This window comes from Notolabrus celidotus, chromosome 1 (assembly GCF_009762535.1).
Source record: "Notolabrus celidotus isolate fNotCel1 chromosome 1, fNotCel1.pri, whole genome shotgun sequence".
NCBI classification, from domain to species: Eukaryota; Metazoa; Chordata; class Actinopteri; order Labriformes; family Labridae; genus Notolabrus; species Notolabrus celidotus.
This window is the reverse complement of record NC_048272.1, coordinates 383,197-405,143: the sequence shown is the minus strand read 5'-3', so window position 1 is coordinate 405,143 and position 21,947 is coordinate 383,197. Positions and strand designations below refer to the sequence as shown.

Sequence of the window (21,947 nt, the reverse complement as noted above, 5' to 3'; positions counted from 1 at the left end):
ACCATCCAGGTCATCCGCACCGAGGAGAAGGAGCAGATCAAGACCCTGAACAACCGCTTTGCATCCTTCATCGACAAGGTCAGTCTTTGTAAAACTGGACATTTAAAACACTATTGCCTTCAGCTAAAGATACAAAAGTTTAGTGAAAGTGGAAGCTAGAGCATCACAAGGGACGGACAGAAATGTATATTATAAGATTTACTTTCTGATGTTCTGTTGGTGTCCACCATTTGGGATAAACCCATCAAATTCAACACAGAGTACAAAAATACAGCAGGAACCTCACAGGAAATTAGCTCCCTGCAAGCCAAAATAGCTCTAGGTAAAAGAGGTCTGACTTCACATTTGAGAAAAAGGAAAAACTGTCCACACAACAACATGCAAAGTCCTTGTAGCAGTTATTCTTTTGAGGTATTGTGAGTGATGGCTCAGCTTCTACACCTGTTTTCACTCAGGTAAGATCATAGTGTCCAGATAAGAGGATCAACCTGGATATAGATTTGAAAGGGGGGGCTGGGATGAAGAGAACTATTTTGTTTGAAGTGTTGCATCTCAATGTGAGCATGATACTGCAGAAAGTGGTTCTGAAAGTCCATTAAGTGCCTGGTGTCTTCTTGCATTCTGGTTTGGTAAAGTCTGATGTCAAATGTTGTTTTCGTTACATACAGTCTGCACACACACTCAGGAAAAAAAGAGTGGGAGTGGTTGGGAAAGGTTTGCATGAGACAAGCTTGTTGAATACCAAGTGGAGTAGATCACTACCTATCTGAGATTATCAGTAATGTGCACACTATCCACTTTATGAGGCTGTAACAGAATCAAAAAAGCTATTTTCTTGTCAGTAGTATAAGTCATTGTAATAAAACCACTATAAAAGAGCAATTACAGAGATGTTATCTTATCAAACAGAAGCTTCCACTCCTCTTTTCCTGAGATTGATCAGATTCTTTACTTATCGCCCATCCTTACCCTCTTCTTCCACCCTGGAAGTTAAACCGTTAATCAATCATGCTGGGACTAATTCCTCAGATTGTAAAACTAAGCTCCCTACATACCATGTTGATAAGGCACACACACACACACACACATGCAGAGCTGTGTGTCTCCTGTCTTGTTTGCAGAGTGGGACCCCACCCAAGGCCAGGACCCTGAACAGAGAAGTTGTAAAAGAGGCAAACTCTGCCACAACTGGGAAACAGTGCCTCTTTGTGTTGCATTGCCACAGCATGCATTAGAATTGAGCCAGGAGTAATTGATGTGACATTTAGAGTTTGTTAGAGGTGGGAGAAGTTCAATTAGTCACTTTTCTTGGAGTCGATCTTTTGTGGTTCTTTGTCCATCAGCACACAAAGTTAATCCATGCATATTTTTTGAGTCCACTCCCACTCTCTCTATACATGCATCCTGTGTCTGTGTTCACACTACACACTTCAGTTCTCATTGAACATGTATTAGCCTGGACATATCAACAGGGGCGTGCCCATTCTTTTTTTAAACATGGGTGGCTCAACTGGAGCAAACACTTTTGCAAGGGTGGCATGAGTAGGTGTGCACACATATGTCTGAACAGTGTTGTAGTTAGGTCCCCAAACCTTGAGTCTGAGTCCAGTCTTGAGTTCCCAGAGTTTAAGTAAGAGTCAGAGTCAAGATGAATTCAAGTTAAGACTGCATTACCTAAATCCAAGTATGAGTACATTCTCTATGACAAAAATCAACTTGTGGTGCCTTTTTGCTGAAGGAATTATTAGTGTAAATAAGTCATGGCTGTCCTCGTCATCTGAGAAGTCCATATGCAGGGAATGCTTGAGACCAAGTCCAAGTCTGAGTCATCAGGGATCAAATCTAGAGTCAATCAATCAATCAATCAATCTTTATTTGTATAGCGCCAAATCACAACGAACGTTATCTCAAGACGCTTTTACAAACATAGGAGGTCTAGACCACTCTATGTCAAATTATGAACAGAGACCCAACTTCAAGACAGGGTAAGACTCAGTCTGACCCCACCTTAATCCACCATGAGCATTGCACATCGCAGTATTTAGCTAGTTACAGTGGTGAGGACAAACTTCCTTTTAACAGGCAGAAACCTCCAGCAGGACCAGACTCATGTTAGACAGCCATCATGCCTCGACTGAGTTGGGTCTGGAAAGACAGATAGAGGGGAGTAAGAGAGAGAGGTGATAGTGATGAGACGAGTAGTAGAAGCTGTTGCCACTGGAGTCCAGATCGTCCGCAGCAGGAGGACGTCTACGTCAGCTCAGAGGAATCTACGAGACAAGGGAGCTCAGGGACTCCAGAAAGGTCTATGGTTAGTAACTTTAATGGGACAGGCAGAGTTAAAGTAAGTGATGAGGGGGTTGGGGGGAAGGGGGTGAGCTAGGATCCCAGTGTGTCAGTGTGCCAGTTCCCCCGGCAGTCTAGGCCTATAGCAGCACGACAAAAGCTGGTCCAAGCCTGATCCAGCTCTAACTATAAGCTTTATCAAAAAGGAAAGTTTTAAGCCTACTCTTAAAAGTGGAGAGGGTGTCTGCCTCCCGGACCCTGACTGGTAGATGATTCCAAAGGAGAGGGGCCTGATAACTGAAGGTTCTACCTCCCATACTACTTTTAGAGATTTTAGGTACAACTAGCAAGCCTGCATGTTGGGAGCGTAGAGTTCTAGAGGGGTAATAGGGCACTATGAGCTCTTTAAGATATGAGGGTGTCTGATTTTTAAGGGCTTTGTAGGTTAAAAGAAGGATTTTAAATTCTATTCTACATTTTATTGGGAGTCAGTGTAGAGAAGCTAACACTGGAGAGATGTGCTCCCTCTTCCTAGTTCTAGTCAATACTCGAGCTGCGGCATTTTGAACTAGCTGAAGAGTCTTCAGAGACTTATGCTAGTTGTAGGCTGTCTTAATAAACACAAAGGTCGGTTTTACTCCCCACGTCTGCAGATTTGAAGATCTAGTGGTTGATTTTTATTTTTCATGGAAAAGTGCTAGTGCTAGTTAGCATAGCCACATAGCTACATGTTTGTAGCTGTAGCTGTAGCTGTAGCTGTGTACCAAGACATACGTCTACATACTGACAAATAAAACATCAAGTAACACTAAATCTGTGACCAATCCTTCAGAAAAGGTCCCGCTGCCTTTCTGGCAGAGGTCGGTTTTACTCCCCACGTCTGCAGATTTGAAGATCTAGTGGATGATTTTTATTTATCATGGATAAGTGCTAGCGCTAATTAGCATAGCCACATAGCTACATGTTCGTAGCTGTGTACCAAGACACACGTCTACATACTGATAAATAAAACAACAAGAAACACTAAATCTGTGACCAATCCTTCAGAAAGGTCCTGCTACAGGCGCCTCTCCATCAGGATCAGATTCTGGATCAGATTCAGAGGGTTGAAGTAACGCGGGTCTCTGAGCAGCCGTGTATATTCAGCCAACATGTAAACATTAGATCAACGTGCTGGACAGCCGAGGCCACACCCACTTCCTGAGGGGGCGTGGTCAGAGGGAAAACAGAGTGTTCTGAGGAGGACTGAAGAAGAGGGCTTTTCAGGCAGACCAAAATCTGATTTCAAAGTGTTTTTTTGAGCATAAACTTTAAAGACATGTTTTGGGGACCTCTTAGACCAATATATATTGATGAAAAAAGTGTGATATGTCACCTTTAAACCAGACATCAGGGAAAAGGTCTGACAAAATCAGCAAAGAGAAAAGAGGTACTCCTTTTTCCACAGAGGGCATCATGTCTCAAAAAATGTAGCACTAGCAAAAGTAAATGTAAAACTCTGAATTCAAACATAGGATAAAACCAGCTGGTTGCAACACAGCCCAATAATTTACAGAAGATAACCTATCATAGTTTGAAATGAATGGTTAGCACCAGGTGAGGCTGACCTGGTTTCAAGAAGGGGCCTCAGATGCCCCAGGCCACTCCTTGGACACACTCCTGTATATTCATCCTTGATGCTCTTACATGAGGTCTGAAACTCATCCTTGTTCTGTCTGCAGGTTCGCTTCCTAGAACAGCAGAACAAAATGCTTGAGACCAAGTGGAAACTTGTGCAGGAACAGACCACATCCCGCTCCAACATTGATGCTATGTTTGAAGCCTACATCGCCAACTTGCGTAAGCAGCTTGATAACCTTGGACATGAAAAAGTCAAGCTTGAATCTGACCTGCAGCACATGACGGGTCTGGTCGAGGACTTCAAAAACAAGTAAGTGGATAGAGGACTTCAGCCTCTAGTGTTACACTATAACCCTCCATTAAAGCACCTATAATCATATTGGTATATCAACACTGGTTTAAATGACTAGTTGTGCTTTAAATGAGTCACTGACAAGCCCACACAGACTCTGTAGTTCCCCTCAGCTCTGCAGTCTCTGGTTCACTCAGCTTCCTCATCATGTTTGTTTTCAGTAAACAGTTTTAACAGTATTACAGCTAGTCTTCTAAATTCAGTCATTTCACCCCACTGACAGAGATCTGTTCTTTTAGGTGCAATTACCTCTGTAAAAAAAAAAAGCACTAGATTCAATTTTTTCTACAGCTTACCTCACCAATTTCTGTTAAAGTCAAACTGAAACATCATTTTTGACTATATCTAGCCTCTGTATTCTGCAGTATTTCAACCTGTGCAAGCAAAGAGGACACAGGAGGGATTGTATTAGAACTTTGAAAAGTGGGCGTGTCATGTCAGACTACAGCCCTAACCAAAGAAAAGAGAGACACAGCTTTAACTTTGCTTTATGTAGTCACTAAAGCAGTCCACTGTTGAATGCCTCGTGCAGAATCTGAAGTTGTCACGGATACTGCTGTCCTCAAAGTGCATCAATTTCAGCCTGGTGGCACGAAGGGTTTGAAGGGGCAAACATCAAGTTACCATGCTGCTGTTTTGCAAGCTAAAGAATCTTAGCTCTGTATTGCTTTAGAGCTAAAAATGTCACCTAATGAATGGATACCATGATATTGTTGGTTGACTTTGGATGATACAAACTTACATTAAGGTAAAGTAAGGTGTGATACCTTTTTTTATTTGCAGGGAAAAGGTGATTGGTCTGTGAAAATGAGATGGAACTGGTTGTGTGTTTTTCTGTCTTCTGGCATAAAGAATGAATGTGATCAGAAATGCTTTTAATGTCACTCTTATGTCAGTTTTAATGATGTACAAGTGTTCATGTAATGTAAAAAAGTGTAATCAAAGCTACACCCTTCTCCCAGTATTTTAGATTTTTTCAGCATATCATTTGAATGTTTACCCTCGGTCTTCACTTGTTTAATTCAATCTAACAGTTGTCAATGTTATCACTGTCAGCAGCAGGGGGCAGCATTTTACAACCAAAAAAGTACACAATGTCCCCAGCATCAAATGAATCCAATCCAATCCAATCCATTTTATTTATACAACACATTTTAAAAACAACAAGGTTCCCAAAAGTGCTGCACAACAAATACAAACAGTAGAAATAAAGGTAACACTTTATATTAACTACACACTTTTAAGCATTAATTAAGCATTAATTAATACTTAACTCATCATCTGTAAAGCATTGTTCATACTTTAATACTCATTTATATATCATGTACAAACACAGTTATGAATGTTTTATTATTCATGAATATGACTCTCTATAATGTGTTAACTATCTCTTTGTTCATACTTTATAAATGATGGATTCACCAAATACAAATGAGCTATTATGGTCATTATAAAGCAGTTATAAACACATTTACAGGTTACGATTCTAACATTTAGTAAGGGTTAGTGAACACCTTATTACATAGCAAATTATGATTAATCAAGGTAGTCACAAAGGACTTATAAGCCTGTTCATGGTTTTGTGAGCTGATCTAAAGTGAGGACTTTTTATGCTTTACAAAGAATTCATTAATGAGATTTAAGACCAGCAGCACCTTAAAACACAGAAGTCACAGATATTGATTCAACAGAATAAGGAAACAGACACAACACATGGACTTAAACTTGTATTTAGTAAAAGGAAACAACCTCTGTATAAAACCGTGTTTATCAAAATAACTCTTCATATGAACTTAAAATACTCTGCAACTGAAAAAGAAAATCTCTCAAACTTAAAGTGCTCACAGTGGAAAAACTCAAATAAAATATGACATATTAAATATATAAAAAGACACAGTAACATTTAAACTCTGGCTGTATGAAACCATTTGTAAACACAAGTTAAAATGCAGCTGCAAAACTGAACAATAACTTGGATTCTGTGTTTTAAGGTGCTGCTGGTTCTTAAAGGTGACATATCATGCAAAATTGACTTTTTAATGGTTCTTTACCTGAAATATGTGTCCCTGTCTACAAACCCCCCGAGAATGAAAAAAATCCATCCTGCCCCTGTTCTGATTTCTCCACCTTTCTGTAAATGTGTGTAAAACCAGCCGTTTCAGACTTCAGTGTTTTTGTTACGTAACAACAATATCCGGTCTGTAACAGGAAGTCAGAGCTCGGAGCTTGTTCAGCCCATAGACTGTATAAAATAATACTGAATCCCTCCTCCGTTTTTCATTACCTGCACAAATGTGTGCTAACAAGGAGCTTAGGAGGGAGGCATGCTAGTTGTAGGCTGTCTTAATAAACACAAAGGTCGGTTTTACTCCCCACGTCTGCAGATTTGAAGATCTAGTGGATGATTTTTATTTATCATGGAAAAGTGCTAGCGCTAATTGGCATAGCCACATAGCTACATGTTCATAGCTGTAGCTGTGTACCAAGACACACGTCGACATACTGACAAATAAAACAACAAGAAACACTAAATCTGTGACCAATCCTTCAGAAAAGGTCCCGCTGCCTTTCTGGTAGAGGTCGGTTTTACTCCCCACGTCTGCAGATTTGAAGATCTAGTGGATGATTTTTATTTATCATGGAAAAGTGCTAGCGCTAGTTAGCATAGCCACATAGCTACATGTTCGTAGCTGTGTACCAAGACACACGTCGACATACTGATAAATAAAACAACAAGAAACACTAAATCTGTGACCAATCCTTCAGAAAGGTCCTGCTACAGGCGCCTCTCCGTCAGGATCAGATTCTGGATCAGATTCAGAGGGTTGAAGTAACACGGGTCTGTGAGCAGCCGTGTATATTCAGCCAACATGTAAACATTAGATCAACGGACAGCCGAGGCACATCCACTTCCTGAGGGGGCTAATCAGAGAGAAAACAGAGTGTTCTGAGGAGGACTGAAGAAGAGGGTTTTTCAGGCAGACCAAAATCTGATTTCAAAGTGTTTTTTTGAGCATAAACTTTAATGACATGTTTTGGGGACCTCTTAGACCAATATATATTGATGAAAAAAGCGTGATATGTCACCTTTAAATCTCATTAATGAATGTGCTATGTAATAAGGTGTTCACTAACCCTTACTAAATGTTAGAATCATAACCTGTAAATGTGTTTATAACTGCTTTATAATGACCATAATAGCTCATTTGTATTTGGTGAATCCATCATTTATAAAGTATGAACAAAGAGTTAGTTAACACATTATAGAGAGTCATATTCATGAATAATAAAACATTTATAACTGTGTTTGTACATGATATATAAATGAGTATTAATGTATGAACAATGCTTTACAGATGATGAGTTAAATATTAATTAATGCTTAATTAATGCTTAAAAGTGTGTAGTTAATATAAAGTGTTACCGAAATAAATTATAGTAAAATTTAAAATACAGGACAAACAGAGACCAACATAAACTCTCATGCTGTGTTAAAAGCCAGGGAGTAAAAGTGAGTTTTAAGACATGATTTAAAAGGATCCAGGGTGGGGGGCTCATTCCACAGTTTAGGAGCTACCACTGAAAAAGCTCGGTCACCCCTTGTCTTTTGTCAGCTTTTTGGCATGACAACATGCATCTGGTCAGCAGACCTCAGTGCTCTGGAGGGGGAGTAGATGTTTATGAGATCAGAGATATACTGAGGCACAGAGACTAATTGGCATTTTCTGAAACATGTTGTTTAACTATACAAAGTGTAGAGTGAAACATTTAGCATTTGATATTTCCCTTGGCTGGAACTGGCTAAGATGTGCATTTCTGCTGGATGTAACAAGCTTGATGCAAACATATCAGCCTTCATAGTTATTATATGACAGCTTTACAGCTAGTGTTTTTCTGTTGACGAGTGATACAAGCATTAGTTCAGGGTAGAATTTTTGCAATGAAATAGTATGAATGTCATACATGCCCATAGGAAACGAAATGTAGAGAGGAGATCTCAAAAGTGTTTCATTTATGTCTCCTAGACAACAATGAGATCTGTTTGAAAGCAAAATGAGACTATAGCTTATGTCTCCTGTTTCTCATTCTTGCCTCCAGAAAAAAAAGTTGTAAAAAGTCTCAGCTTAGTCTCCCTTTCAGTTCAAAAGGAGATCTGGTCCAAATCTGAAATGATTCTCAGGTATTTCTCAAGTGTTGTGACTCCTTTTGAGCTCAGGTGGAGAAATCAGGGAGCTCTCTCAACTGTCTCAATCTAACCTCATCCATTTGTTTTTGTCAGACTCAGTTTTTGTGTCTCAAGTTGAGCTCAGATGGAGCAAAGAAAGAGCCTGAGCTCATCTTTTCATCAACATTTATAGTGCCCTGCAAAATTAACATTTCAATGTAATTGTCCACAAAGTTACAATTCTCATTAAAACATTTGAACCACTTCAAGATCAGATATTTAGATGTGAAATGATCTCTTCTTTGACTTCACAGTCTGGTCCTTCCTTTACAAGTCTGTTTGGAACAAAACAACTTCACAAAGATTTAGTGGATTTGAGAGAAACTGCAAAAGATAGAGATTTCATACAACAGGTATGACAGACCATTTATTTAAAATATGGGCCACAAAAGGGCTGACCAGATTTATCCAGATTATCACAATTAAAGGGGTGGACTCTTTTGGGCGTTGGTGGCCTAGCGGTCTAAGCGCCCCACATACAGAGGCTACAGTCTTCGTCGCAGGGGTCGCCGGTTCAATTCCCGGCCGGTCGACCATTTCCTGCATGTCTTCCCCCGCTCACTACTCCCCACATTTCCTGTCTCTCTTCAGCTGTCCTGTCAAATAAAGGCCAAAATGTATTTAAAAAAGAGAAGAAAAGTCTCAAATAAGACTCATGTCATGGTCTCAACTATTTCTCCTAGTGAATTTTAGGAGAAACTAATGAGAACAATTTGAAACTTGAATGAGGCTGAAGTGAGAATCTCAATTTTGTCTCCAGAGACTTAGAAGAGAAAGTCTTGAGCAGTAACATTTTCCTCTGGGTGTGGATCCGATATGTAGGTATTAAATCTATCAATGATTTAGATTTATTTTTAGATGAATAACCATCTTCTGTTCATCTTTGTTTCCAGGTATGAAGATGAAATCAACAAGCGAAACGAGTGTGAGAACAACTTTGTCCTCGCAAAGAAGGTCTGTATAGCTGTTCTTTAAAGTCATGATCTTGAAACAATACTAAGTCTTTGAGCAGGTTTAGCCCACAGAATGTCAAGTCAACTCAAGCTTTATTTATAAAGCACATTTAAAAAAAACCTCAGTTGACTAAAGTGCTGTACAGTTAATAAAATACAATATAATCACACACAAATATAACAATAAAAGAACAGTAAGAGCTCAATTTAGGAAATAAAAGAGTGAAGAAGTGAAAAGTCAAGGATTCTTGTTTAGCTGGTACTGAACACCAAGGAGCAAAGATGGGTTTTTAGGAGTGTTTTAAAGTGATCCACAGACTGTGCAGCTCTAACCTGGAAAGGTAGGATGTTCCACAGCTTTGGGGCCGCCACTGAGAAGGCTCTGTCCCCACGAGTAGAGAGTCTGGACCGAGGTACTGCCAGGAGCAGCTGGTTTGATGACCTAAGTGCTCTGCAAGTACTGTGAGGCTGTACAAGAGCTGATAAATAAGACGGTGCCAGACCATTTAAACCAGGCATGTCCAAAGTACGGCCTGGGGGCCAATTGCGGCCCAAGGTCGATTTATTTATGACCCCAAGCTTCCATCTTAAATTGTGTTATTTATAGCAAAGAAATGAATCACATTCTGAATCATCTGTACATTTGCAGTTTCTTTCAAGCGCACAAACAAAACTAAAGTCAATCCAGAAACGTCTCAAAAAGCTTCATATGGACTACTTGTAGAAAGCCAAAGCTCTGGGAATTCTGCAAGACAGCAATAAAGAAGAAACACAAGAACTCTTAAAGTTGACAGGTTTTCAAATTAATGTTTTCATCATGATGTGAAAATGTTCTTGATGAACACTAAAAGTTCAGAAGACACAAAAGAGGACACAAGACAAGATCTAAATTATGAAATTGTGCAGAAAAGGCCAAATTAGGTGCATCAAGAATGTTCAGAACTCAGGAAAATAATTATTTTGTCATAAAATGTTGTCTGCTGGTCAGAACAGTCTTAAAAACAACATGAAAAAGAAGTGTGATTAAATCAAGATCGTGATCCTGCCATAGAGAAATAATGAGACAATATTTTTTCCCACATTGCCCGACCCTGATGAAAAACATTTTCCCCCAGAAGAAGATAAAGTCTACTAATCTTTACATGGTACTTCCTAGTTACTGTTTTATTGAGAAAACATTTAAAATAATTGTTATTAAATATTTCATATATAACTTTTAGGATTCCAAAGTCTCAGTAGGAGCCACTGGCCCTGAGGTATTCTGACAACATCATATGTGGCCCTCTTTGAAAATAGTTTGGACACCCCTGATTTAAACACTTAAAAACAGTTAATAAGACCTTGAACTGGATCCTAAAGTTCACAGGGAACCAGTGCAAAGATGCAAGGACAGGACTGATGTGAGCACGCCGTTTCTTTCCAGTCAGCAGGCGGGCGGCTGCACTTTGGACGACCTGTAGACGGTGCAATGCTGACTGGTCGAGACCAACAAACAAAGAGTTACAGTAATCTAAGCGTGAAGTAACAAAGGTGTGAATAACTCTCTTGAAATCATTCCTGGGAAGATAAGGCTTCACTTTTGCTAATAGTCTGAGCTGAAAGAAGCTCATTTTGAGAATAGAGCTTATCTGCTTGTCAAACTTAAAGTCACTGTCCAAAATAACACAGAGGTGTCTTGCAAAAGGGTGACAGTAAGGCTTGTGTTACCTGGGCTCACCCTCTGTAAGTGGGGCGCTTAGACCGCTAGGCCACCAGCGCCCAAAAGAGTCCACCCCTTTAATTGTAATAATCTGGATAAATCTGATCAGCCCTTTTGCGGCCCATATTTTAAATAAATGGTCTGTCATACCTGGAGATATGAAATCTCTATCTTTTGCAATTTCTCTCAAATCCACTAAATCTTTGTGAAGTTGTTTTGTTCCAAACAGACTTGTAAAGGAAGGACCATACAGTGAAGTCAAAGAAGAGATCATTTCACATCTAAATATCTGATCTTGCAAGTGGTTCAAATGTTTTAATGAGAATTGTAAGTTTGTGGACAATTACATTGAAATGTTAATTTTGCAGGGCACTATAAATGTTGATGAAAAGATGAGCTCAGGCTCTTTCTTTGCTCCATCTGAGCTCAACTTGAGACACAAAAACTGAGTCTGACAAAAACAAATGGATGAGGTTAGATTGAGACAATTGAGAGAGCTCCCTGATTTCTCCACCTGAGCTCAAAAGGAGTCACAACACTTGAGAAATACCTGAGAATCATTTCAGATTTGGACCAGATCTCCTTTTGAACTGAAAGGGAGACTAAGCTGAGACTTTTTACAACTTTTTTTCTGGAGGCAAGAATGAGAAACAGGAGACATAAGCTGTAGTCTCATTTTGCTTTCAAACAGATCTCATTGTTGTCTAGGAGACAGAAATGAAACACTTTTGAGATCTCCTCTCTACATTTCTTTTCCTATGGGTAATCTTAACATCCCTCTGAAGTTATAACCCCCCCCTCTCTTCCAAAGAATAATCTTTGAATATTTCCTGGAAGGAGATTTTTCCTTGCTTTGTACACAATTTGTGCAGTTTTAAAATCAGCAAGGTCAAATCATTTCAATATTTTTGATTTGAGGAACAATGAATTTGTGTGTTCACGGTAATCAACATTGTCTTTTCTGGAGGACTGACAGTGGTTGCAGGGAGCTTTTATAGGTGCTCCCCCACACCTCAGCACAGTAACTGAGATGTGGTTAGATCAGTGGTGAGTAGAGAATAAGAAGTGATCTATGATCCAGAATGTGCTTGGCTTTGGCGACAACTGAAATACTTCTTGACAGCTTGGATTGAACATGTTTAATGTGAGGTTTCCAGCAATCTATTATTACACCAAGGAATTTGTGTTCATGTACTCTTTCTATGTTGACCCCCCCAATCTGTACTTGTATGTTATTGTTAGATTTATTATTTCCAAAAACATGATTTTTGTTTGGTTTAAATGAAACTATAATCTGTTTTTGTCAAACCATGTATTTTGGTTTGTGTTGTCTTTCTTTCTGCAGGACACTGATGCAGCCTACATGATGAAAGTGGATCTAGAAGCCAAACTGGATGGGCTCTCTGATGAAGTGGAGTTCCTGAGGCAGATCTATGATGCAGTAATAACATTATTTCACTCCTCAGTGGCACACAAATTAAACGTTGATTTTGATATGTCAGTTTCAAAGGGCTTGATCTTCCAAGGCCAATTTTTTTGTGTTTTGAATTGTTTCTGTGACTACCTTTTGTAGGAAATCATGGAGCTGCAGAGCCAGATCAAGGACACTTCAGTTGTAGTGGAAATGGACAACAGCCGTAACCTGGACATGGACGCCATTGTTGCTGAAGTGCGCGCTCAGTATGAAGACATTGCAAACAGGAGCAGAGCCGAGGCAGAGTCATGGTACCAGAACAAGGTGAGAGCCAATCCAATCCATTTTATTTATCAATCAATCAATCAGTCAATCTTTATTTGTATAGCGCCAAATCACAACAAACGTTATCTCAAGAGGCTTTTACAAACATAGGAGGTCTAGACCACTCTATGTCAAATTATGAACAGAGACCCAACTTCAAGACAGGGTAAGACTCAGTCTGACCCCACCTTAATCCATCATGAGCATTGCACATCGCAGTATTTAGCTAGTTACAGTGGAGAGGAAAAACTTCCTTTAACAGGCAGAAACCTCCAGCAGGACCAAACTCATGTTAGACACACATCATGCCTCGACTGAGTTGGGTCTGGAAAGACAGATAGAGGGGAGTAAGAGAGAGAGGTGATAGTGATGAGACGAGTAGAAGCTGTTGCCGCTGAAGTCCAGCATGTCCGTATCAGCTGGAGTCCAGATCGTCCGCAGCAGGAGGACGTCTACGGCAGCTCAGAGGAATCTACGAGACAAGGGAGCTCAGGGACTCCAGAAAGGTCTATGGTTAGTAACTTTAATGGGACAGGCAGAGTTAAAGTAAGTGATGAGGGGGTTGGGGGGAAGGGGGTGAGCTAGGATCCCAGTGTGTCAGTGTGCCAGTTCCCCCGGCAGTCTAGGCCTATAGCAGCATGACAAAAGCTGGTCCAAGCCTGATCCAGCTCTAACTATAAGCTTTATCAAAAAGGAAAGTTTGAAGCCTACTCTTAAAAGTAGAGAGGGTGTCTGCCTCCCGGACCCTGACTGGTAGATGATTCCAAAGGAGAGGGGCCTGATAACTGAAGGTTCTACCTCCCATACTACTTTTAGAGATTTTAGGTACAACTAGCAAGCCTGCATGTTGGGAGCGTAGAGTTCTAGAGGGGTAATAGGGCACGATGAGCTCTTTAAGATACGAGGGTGTCTGATTTTTAAGGGCTTTGTAGGTTAAAAGAAGGATTTTAAATTCTATTCTACATTTTATTGGGAGTCAGTGTAGAGAAGCTAACACTGGAGAGATGTGCTCCCTCTTCCTACTTCTAGTCAATACTCGAGCTGCAGCGTTTTGAACTAGCTGAAGAATCTTTAGAGACTTATTGGGGCAGCCTGATAAGAGGGAGTTACAGTAATCTAACCTGGAGGTAACAAATGCATGGACTAGTTTTTCTGCGTCGCTCTGAGATAGGAAGTGTCTAATTTTAGAAATATTGCGCAAGTGAAAATAGGCTGACCTTCAGATTTGCTGAATTTGGGAGTTGAAGGATAAATCTTGATCAAATAGGACTCCTAGATTCCTAGCCGAGGTGCTGGATGCCAGACTGATGCTGTCTAAGGTACTTATATTATTAGAAAAAGTCTCTCTGAGGTGTTTGAGAGTTTAGCAGTACATTTATACAGCACATTTTAAAAACAACAAGGTTCCCAAAGTGCTGCACAACAAATACAAACAGTAGAAATAAATAATAGTAACATTTAAAATACAGGACAAACAGAGACCAACATAAACTCTCATGCTGTGTTAAAAGCCAGGGAGTAAAAATGAGTTTTAAGACGTGATTTAAAAGGATCCAGGGTGGGGGGCCTTTTTAACTTGGGTGGGTAGCTCATTCCACAGTTTAGGAGCTACCACTGAAAAAGCTCGGTCACCCATCAACAGTCTGGTCAGCAGACCTCAGTGCTCTGGAGGGGGAGTAGATGTTTATGAGATCAGAGATATACTGAGGTGCCAGACCATGCAGTGACTTAAAAACAAACATTAAAATCTTAAAATTAATCCTAAAATGGACAGGGAGCCAGTGGAGGGAGGCGAGAACGGGGATGATATGCTCATGTTTGCAGGTTCCTGTTAAAAGGTGAGCAGCCATGTTTTGGACTACCTGTAGGCGAGCGAGGGAGGGAGGCGTGGTTGAAAGAATAAAAGAATGGATCAAGCACTCAAAAATCATTAAAAGATACAACAGATTTAATTTTGGATAAAAGCCTCAGATGATAAAAACTGGTTTTAACTTCTGAGTTTATTTGTTTATCAAGTTTAAAATCGCTGTCCATTTTGATGCCAAGGTTTGTGACTGTGGGTTTTACATAAGTCTGCAGGGAACCCAGATCTATAGGAGAGACCCCACTGGCTCAACTGGGTCCAAACACCATGACCTCACCCAGAGGAACATTTTACTGCTCAAGGCTTTCTCTTCTAAGTCTCTGGAGACAAAATTCAGCCTCATTCAAGTTTCAAATTGTTCTCATTAGTTTCTCCTAAAATTCACTAGGAGAAATAGTTGAAACCATGACATGAGTCTTATTTGAGACTTAAATGAGAGATCTCATTAATGGCTCATTTTCTTCTCTTTTCTTAAAATATATTTTTGGCCTTTTTGCCTTTATTTGACAGGACAGCTGAAGAGAGACAGGAAATGTGGGGAGTAGTGAGCGGGGGAAGACATGCAGGAAATGGTCGACCGGCCGGGAATCAAACCGGCGACCCCTGTGACAAGGACTGTAGCCTCTGTATGTGGGGCGCTTAGACCGCTAGGCCACCAGCACCCAAAAGAGTCCACCCCTTTAATTGTAATAATCTGGATAAATCTGGTCAGCCCTTTTGCGGCCCATATTTTAAATAAATGGTCTGTCATACCTGGAGATATGAAATCTCTATCTTTTGCAATTTCTCTCAAATCCACTAAATCTTTGTGAAGTTGTTTTGTTCCAAACAGACTTGTAAAGGAAGGACCATACTGTGAAGTCAAAGAAGAGATCATTTCACATCTAAATATCTGATCTTGAAGTGGTTCAAATGTTTTAATGAGAATTGTAAGTTTGTGGACAATTACATTGAAATGTTAATTTTGCAGGGCACTATAAATGTTGATGAAAAGATGAGCTCAGGCTCTTTCTTTGCTCCATCTGAGCTCAACTTGAGACACAAAAACTGAGTCTGACAAAAACAAATGGATGAGGTTAGATTGAGACAATTGAGAGAGCTCCCTGATTTCTCCACCTGAGCTCAAAAGGAGTCACAACACTTGAGAAATACCTGAGAATCATTTCAGATTTAGACCAGATCTCCTTTTGAACTGAAAGGGAGACTAAGCTGAGACTTTTTACAACTTTTTTTTCTGGAGGCAAGAATGAGAAACAGGAGACATAAGCTATAGTCTCATTTTGCTTTCAAACAGATCTCATTGTTGTCTAGGAGACAGAAATGAAACACTTTTGAGATCTCCTCTCTACATTTATTTTATCTTCATTTAAGTTTAAAAAGATTAAAAGCCATCCATGCCTTGATATCCTTCAGGCAATCTAGTAGGAGTATCAGGGAGCTCTTATCATGACCTGTGTGTGATTTGAAAAGGAGGCCTTCGACCAGCGGGCAGTCTGCTCCGGACTGTCTCTTCAGCTGACTTCCATGAACAAGTCTTCTTCTTCTAAGCTGCATGATTAACACGAGCTGACTCTGGACTTTAGGAGTAGTAGGAACTACGTGCAGTGACTTCGCTCATCTTCACTTTTCCTGTTGTTAACTTCTCTCAGTCCACACCTTTACCTTCAAAGTCATTCTTTAAAAAGACTTGTGTGCACATGTTTCTGCAGAAACAGTGAACCTGGTGTTTATGTGTCAGGTTGGGATTGCAATGTTCCTCCATATGTTTATGGCAAATTTAAGAGTGCACCAATAAAACACTCAAAAAGGGTGAATCATACCCAGATTACATGTTGTAATTTCACGTGCTGTTCTCATCCCTGTCTATCTTAGTATGCTGAGATGCAGCAGTCGGCAGGACGATATGGTGATGACCTGAAGTCAACCAAGGCTGAGATCGCTGACATGAACCGCAGGATAATGAGGCTCCAGTCTGAGATCGACATTGTCAAATCACAGGTAAGAATGGCAATTCTACTTTTGTATACTTAGAAAAAACTTCATGCAGTGGCGGCCTTTATTTACTTTGATTTTATTAAAGGGGCCATATCATGCAAAATGGACTTTTTAATGGTTCTCTACCTGAAATATGTGTCCCTGGCATGTCTACAAAAAATCCATTCATTTTTCATACGTCACAACGCCATCCAGTCTGTAACAGGAAGTCAGAGCTCGGAGCTTGTTCAGCCCATAGACTGTATAAAATACAACTCAACCCCTCCTCCGTTTTTCATTCCCTGCACACATGTGTGCTAACAAGGAGCTTAGGAGGGAGGCATGCTAGTTGTAGGCTGTCTTAATAAACACAAAGGTCGGTTTTACTCCCCACGTCTGCAGATTTGAAGATCTAGTGGATGATTTTTATTTTTCATGGAAAAGTGCTAGCGCTAGTTAGCATAGCCACATAGCTACATGTTATTGTAGCTGTGTACCAAGACACACGTCGACATGCTGACAAATAAAACAACAAGAAACACTAAATCTGTGACCAATGGTTCAGAAAGGTCCTGCTACAGGCGCCTCTCCATCAGGATCAGATTCTGGATCAGATTCAGAGGGTTGAAGTAATGCGGGTCTGTGAGCAGCCAACATTTAAACATTAGATCAACGTGCTGGACAGCCGAGGTCGCATCCACTTCCTGAGGGGGCGTGGTCAGAGAGCTCATTCTCATTTAAAGGCACAGACACAGACAACAGCCTGTTCTGAGCAGGGCTGAAAAAGAGGGGTTTACAGGCAGACCAAAATCTGATTTCAAAGTGTTTTTTTGAGCAATAATCTCTAAAGACATGTTTTGGGGACCTCTTAGACCAATATATGTTGATGAAAAAGAGCAGAATATGTCACCTTTAATTAATATTTAGAATTAAAACCAGTACCTTACCGTATAAAAATAACAAATGTTTGTAAAGCACCTCAATTTTCTCTCAGCGAAACAGTCTTGAGGCTCAGATCGCAGAGGCCGAGGAGCGCGGCGAGATGGCAGTGAAGGATGCTAGACTCCGCATCAGAGAGCTGGAGGAAGCTCTGCAGAGAGCCAAGCAAGACATGGCCCTGCAAGTCCGCCAGTACCAGGAACTGATGAACGTCAAACTTGCTCTGGACATTGAGATCGCCACCTACAGGAAACTGCTGGAGGGAGAGGAGGACAGGTTAGACTTTACTGACTTGAGTATTGACCTGTAGCGGTGAGGAGAAATGTTCTCTTTGCAGGAACATCATTCTACATAACTCATGCTGTTCTGCTTGCTCTATTTTTTTCTACAGGTTACTAACAGGAATCAAGACCACTGTATCCAAGTCGACATGTAAGTTCATATTCCACCCGAGTGCAAACATTCTTCCTCCACTTCTGATCTTTTTCTTTGTGTTATGGTGTCAACACATGAAGATGTCTATGAAAACAAGTATTGTTTTATCACATGTTTGGTGTGATTGGATAATTACCTGGGTCTCAGGGTAACATTATAAGTCTAATACACTCTTAGCTCTATTAAACAGTTTACAAATACACAGTGAAGTCATGGTTAGTTGCCCTCTGGCGTCCAAAATATAAACCATATTCAACAAAATACCTCCCAGCAGGTAAGTCACATTACAACCACTGTTATTTTCATTATAGTAGGGAGCAATAGCAATTTTATTCATAAAGCACATTTCATTACATGTAAGTTCAATGTGCTTTACATGGGGAATTAAAAACATCAAGACATTTTTCCAAACAGAATAAATAAAAACAGAAAAACAATAGATACAGCTCCGAAGCGGCGGGGGCCCAGGGGGTGGATGAGATCCGCCCGAGTTCCTCAAGGCTCTGGATGTGGTAGGGCTGTCCTGGTTGACACGCCTCTGCAACGTTGCATGGACATCGGGGACGGTGCCTCTGGAGTGGCAGACGGGTGTGCAGAGGGTGTGTTCCAACTATAAGGGGATCACACTCCTCAGCCTCCCTGGGAAAGTCTACTCTAGGGTGCTGGAGAGGAGAGTCTGGCTGTTGGTTGAACCTCGGAGACAGGAGGAACAATGCGGTTTTCGTCCTGGCCGTGAAACACTGGACCAGCTATACACCCTCGGGAGGGTGCTGGAGGGGGCATGGGAGTTTGCCCAACCAGTCCACATGTGCTTTGTGGACCTGGAGAAGGCTTACGACCGTGTCCCCCGAGGTATCCTTTGGGGGGTGCTCCGGGAATATGGGGTGGATTGCCTGTTGCTACGGGCCATTCAGTCTCTGTATTGTCGGAGCCAGAGTCTGGTTCGCATTGCCGGCAGTAAGTTGAATTCGTTCCCGGTGGGGGTTGGACTCTGCCAGGTCTGCCCTTTGTCACCGGTTCTGTTCATAACTTTTATGGACAGAATTTCTAGGCGCAGCCAAGTGGCGGGGGGTTTCCGGTTTGATGGCCTTGGGATTCCGTCTCTGCTCTTTGCAGATGATGTCGTCCTATTGGCTCCATCGAGCGGTGACCTCCAGCTCACGCTGGGACAGTTTGCAGCTGAGTGTGAAGCAGCGGGGATGGGGATCAGCACCTCCAAGTCTAAGGCCATGGTGCTCAGTCGGAAAAGGGTGGCCTGCCCTCTCCGGGTCGGAGGGGAGTCTTTGCCCCAGGCGGAGGAGTTTAAGTATCTCGGGGTCTTGTTCACGAGTGAGGGGAAAAGGGAGCGGGAGATTGACAGACGGATCGGGGCGGCGTCTGCAGTGATGCGGGCGCTGTACCGGTCTGTCGTGGTGAAGAGAGAGCTGAGCCAGAAGGCAAAGCTCTCAATTTACCGGTCAATCTACGTTCCGATCCTCACCTATGGTCACGAGCTGTGGGTAGTGACCGAAAGAACAAGATCGCGAATACAAGCGGCCAAAATGAGCTTTCTCCGCAGGGTGGCTGGGCTCAGCCTTAGAGAGAGGGTCAGGAGCTCAGACATCCGGGAGAGGCTCAAAGTAGAGCCGCTGCTCCTCCGGATAGAGAGGAGCCAGATGAGGTGGTTCGGGCATCTGGTTAGGATGCCTCCCGGGCGTCTCCCTGGGGAGGTGTTTCGGGCATGTCTGACTGGGAGGAGGCCACGGGGAAGGCCCAGGACACCCTGATGAGACTATGTCTCTCAGCTGGCCTGGGAGCGCCTCGGTATCCTCCCAGAAGAGCTGGTGGAAGTGGCCAGGGAGAGGAGTGTCTGGGCTTCCCTGCAGAGACTGCTGCCCCCGCGACCCGGACCCGGATAAGCGGAAGAAGATGGATGGATGGATGGAAACAATAGATACACCCAACATACATCAGACACAGCAATCAAACAAACAGCAAGTGTTGCTGCACATGCATCCAGTCACAACAGTCATCTTCAAATCATTCATACACTTCAGAAAATAAATATGTGTTCAGTCTTTTTTTAAAAGTGGAGACAGATGTTATGGACCTGAGGTCAGCAGGCAGTTTGTTCCAAAAAGATGGACCACAGTAACTGAAGGCCCCTAGATTTCACAAACTGCAGCAAGACAGTCTAATAAGATCTCATAGAGTTGAAAAATAGTAACAGTGTTACAACCAAGCAGAAACCTCCGGTCTCAAACGATGAAGCCCATGCAGAAGTGTTATAAACTGCAATACATGGAGGATCCACTTGAGGCTGGCTGCAGAAACACAGGAAACCACATAGACATGAATGGGAAGAAGACGATCTTTGCAGCATTAATAAACATGTTTACAGCCTGGTTCAAAAAACAGCTTGCCTCTACAAAGCTAATCTCTCTATCGGCACACACTGTACGTGCTGGACAGCCAAGGAGGCCACATGCACTTCCTGAGGGGGCGTGGTCAGAGAGCTCATTCTCATTTAAAGGCACAGACACAGAAAACAGCCTGTTCTGAGCAGGGCTGAAAAAGAGGGGTTTACAGGCAGACCAAAATCTGATTTCAAAGTGTTTTTATGAGCAATAAACTTTAAAGACATATTTTGGGGACCTCTTAGACCAATATATGTTGATGAAAAAGAGCGTAATATGTCACCTTTAAATCACTTTTTTTTAAAACTACCCCAAACTATGTTTTAATGAAAGCTTTCTACTCCTGAACATGCAGCTATGAACTACAGCGCCTACGGCCTGGAGAGCTCCCGCACACCGTCCTACGTCAGCTGCTCTTTTGGTGGAGCCAGGGCCAGCAGCGGCTCTGACGCAGCACTAGAGGGAGCCAGAGTGAAGAGCACCACAGTCACCAAGACAGAAACTGTGGTGATGAAAAGCGAGGAGAAGAAGGAGGAGGTGGAGGTGAAGAAGGAGGAGGAGGAGGAGGAGGAGAAGCAGCAGGAGCAGCCTCAGGCAGCAGCCGAGGAGCCAGCAGCTGAGGAGAACAAGGAGCAGGAGGAAGTGGAGGCGGAAGCTGTGGCAGAGGAGTGATGATTCCCACATCTTGACAGATTTATGATTTTGGTTTGTGGAGGTTAAGACAGAAAGTACACTTACACTGCTTTCCTCCCTCTAATGTTAGAGATTCATTCCTTGACTTTCCTTCTCTGAAAAAAAAAAAGTCTGCTGTAAGAGGTGTAAGCGCGACTTTCCTTCTGATTTCTTAATAAAGAGGTGCTAATGAATGAGGCTCTGCTGAATGTATGTGTCTGCATCACTGTGTCCTGTCTGTCAATTGCACCACAGTTTATTAGCCAGCAGGTGGCACTGTTCTCTTATTCTTTCCTCTTCTGCTGTACCTTGTTTGACCAACTCGAAGCACTGCTGTCCCATTAGCCTGCACTTCACTATGAAATAACATAACAGTTAAAGAAAAATCAACACTGATGATGCTGAACTCCTTGTGCTAAACCTGCTGTATGGAAACACTTAGGAGAGCTTCAGTCACTTCAGTGGTCACAGCTTTAAGTAGGTAATCACTCTCAGTGCATTACCTGGAGTCCTGTTTGCTTGACAATAAAACTTCTTCTAACTGTGTCTAACATGTTGTTCTGTTCTTTTGTTTTTACATAAAAGCACACCTGTAATACACTACCGTTCAAAAGTTTGGGGTCACCCAGACAATTTTGTGTTTTTTCCATGAATACTCACGCTTTCATTTATCAAATGAGTTACAAAATGAATAGAAAATATAGTCAAGGCATTGAGAATGTTAGAAATAATGATTTTTTAGTTGAAATAATAATTTTGTCCTTCAAACTTTGCTTTCATCAAAGAATGCTCCC

The 21,947-nt window shown here is 41.7% G+C and overlaps 1 protein-coding gene across 1 annotated transcript in view; it reads left to right on the top strand.

Moving 5' to 3' along the window:
• The window catches only part of LOC117832729 (keratin, type II cytoskeletal 8-like), a 22,181-nt gene extending 477 nt beyond the window's left edge, over window positions 1-21,704 (top strand). The window contains exons 1-9 of the mRNA XM_034672915.1: window positions 1-78; window positions 4,008-4,216; window positions 9,377-9,437; window positions 12,481-12,576; window positions 12,709-12,873; window positions 16,610-16,735; window positions 17,706-17,926; window positions 18,042-18,082; window positions 20,837-21,704. The exon at window positions 1-78 is cut by the window's left edge and continues 477 nt beyond it. Coding sequence (XP_034528806.1) covers window positions 1-78; window positions 4,008-4,216; window positions 9,377-9,437; window positions 12,481-12,576; window positions 12,709-12,873; window positions 16,610-16,735; window positions 17,706-17,926; window positions 18,042-18,082; window positions 20,837-21,153 — 1,314 coding nt within the window. The 3' untranslated portion in view covers window positions 21,154-21,704. The remainder of the gene's footprint in view (window positions 79-4,007; window positions 4,217-9,376; window positions 9,438-12,480; window positions 12,577-12,708; window positions 12,874-16,609; window positions 16,736-17,705; window positions 17,927-18,041; window positions 18,083-20,836) is intronic.
• The last annotated feature ends 243 nt before the right edge of the window (window positions 21,705-21,947 follow it).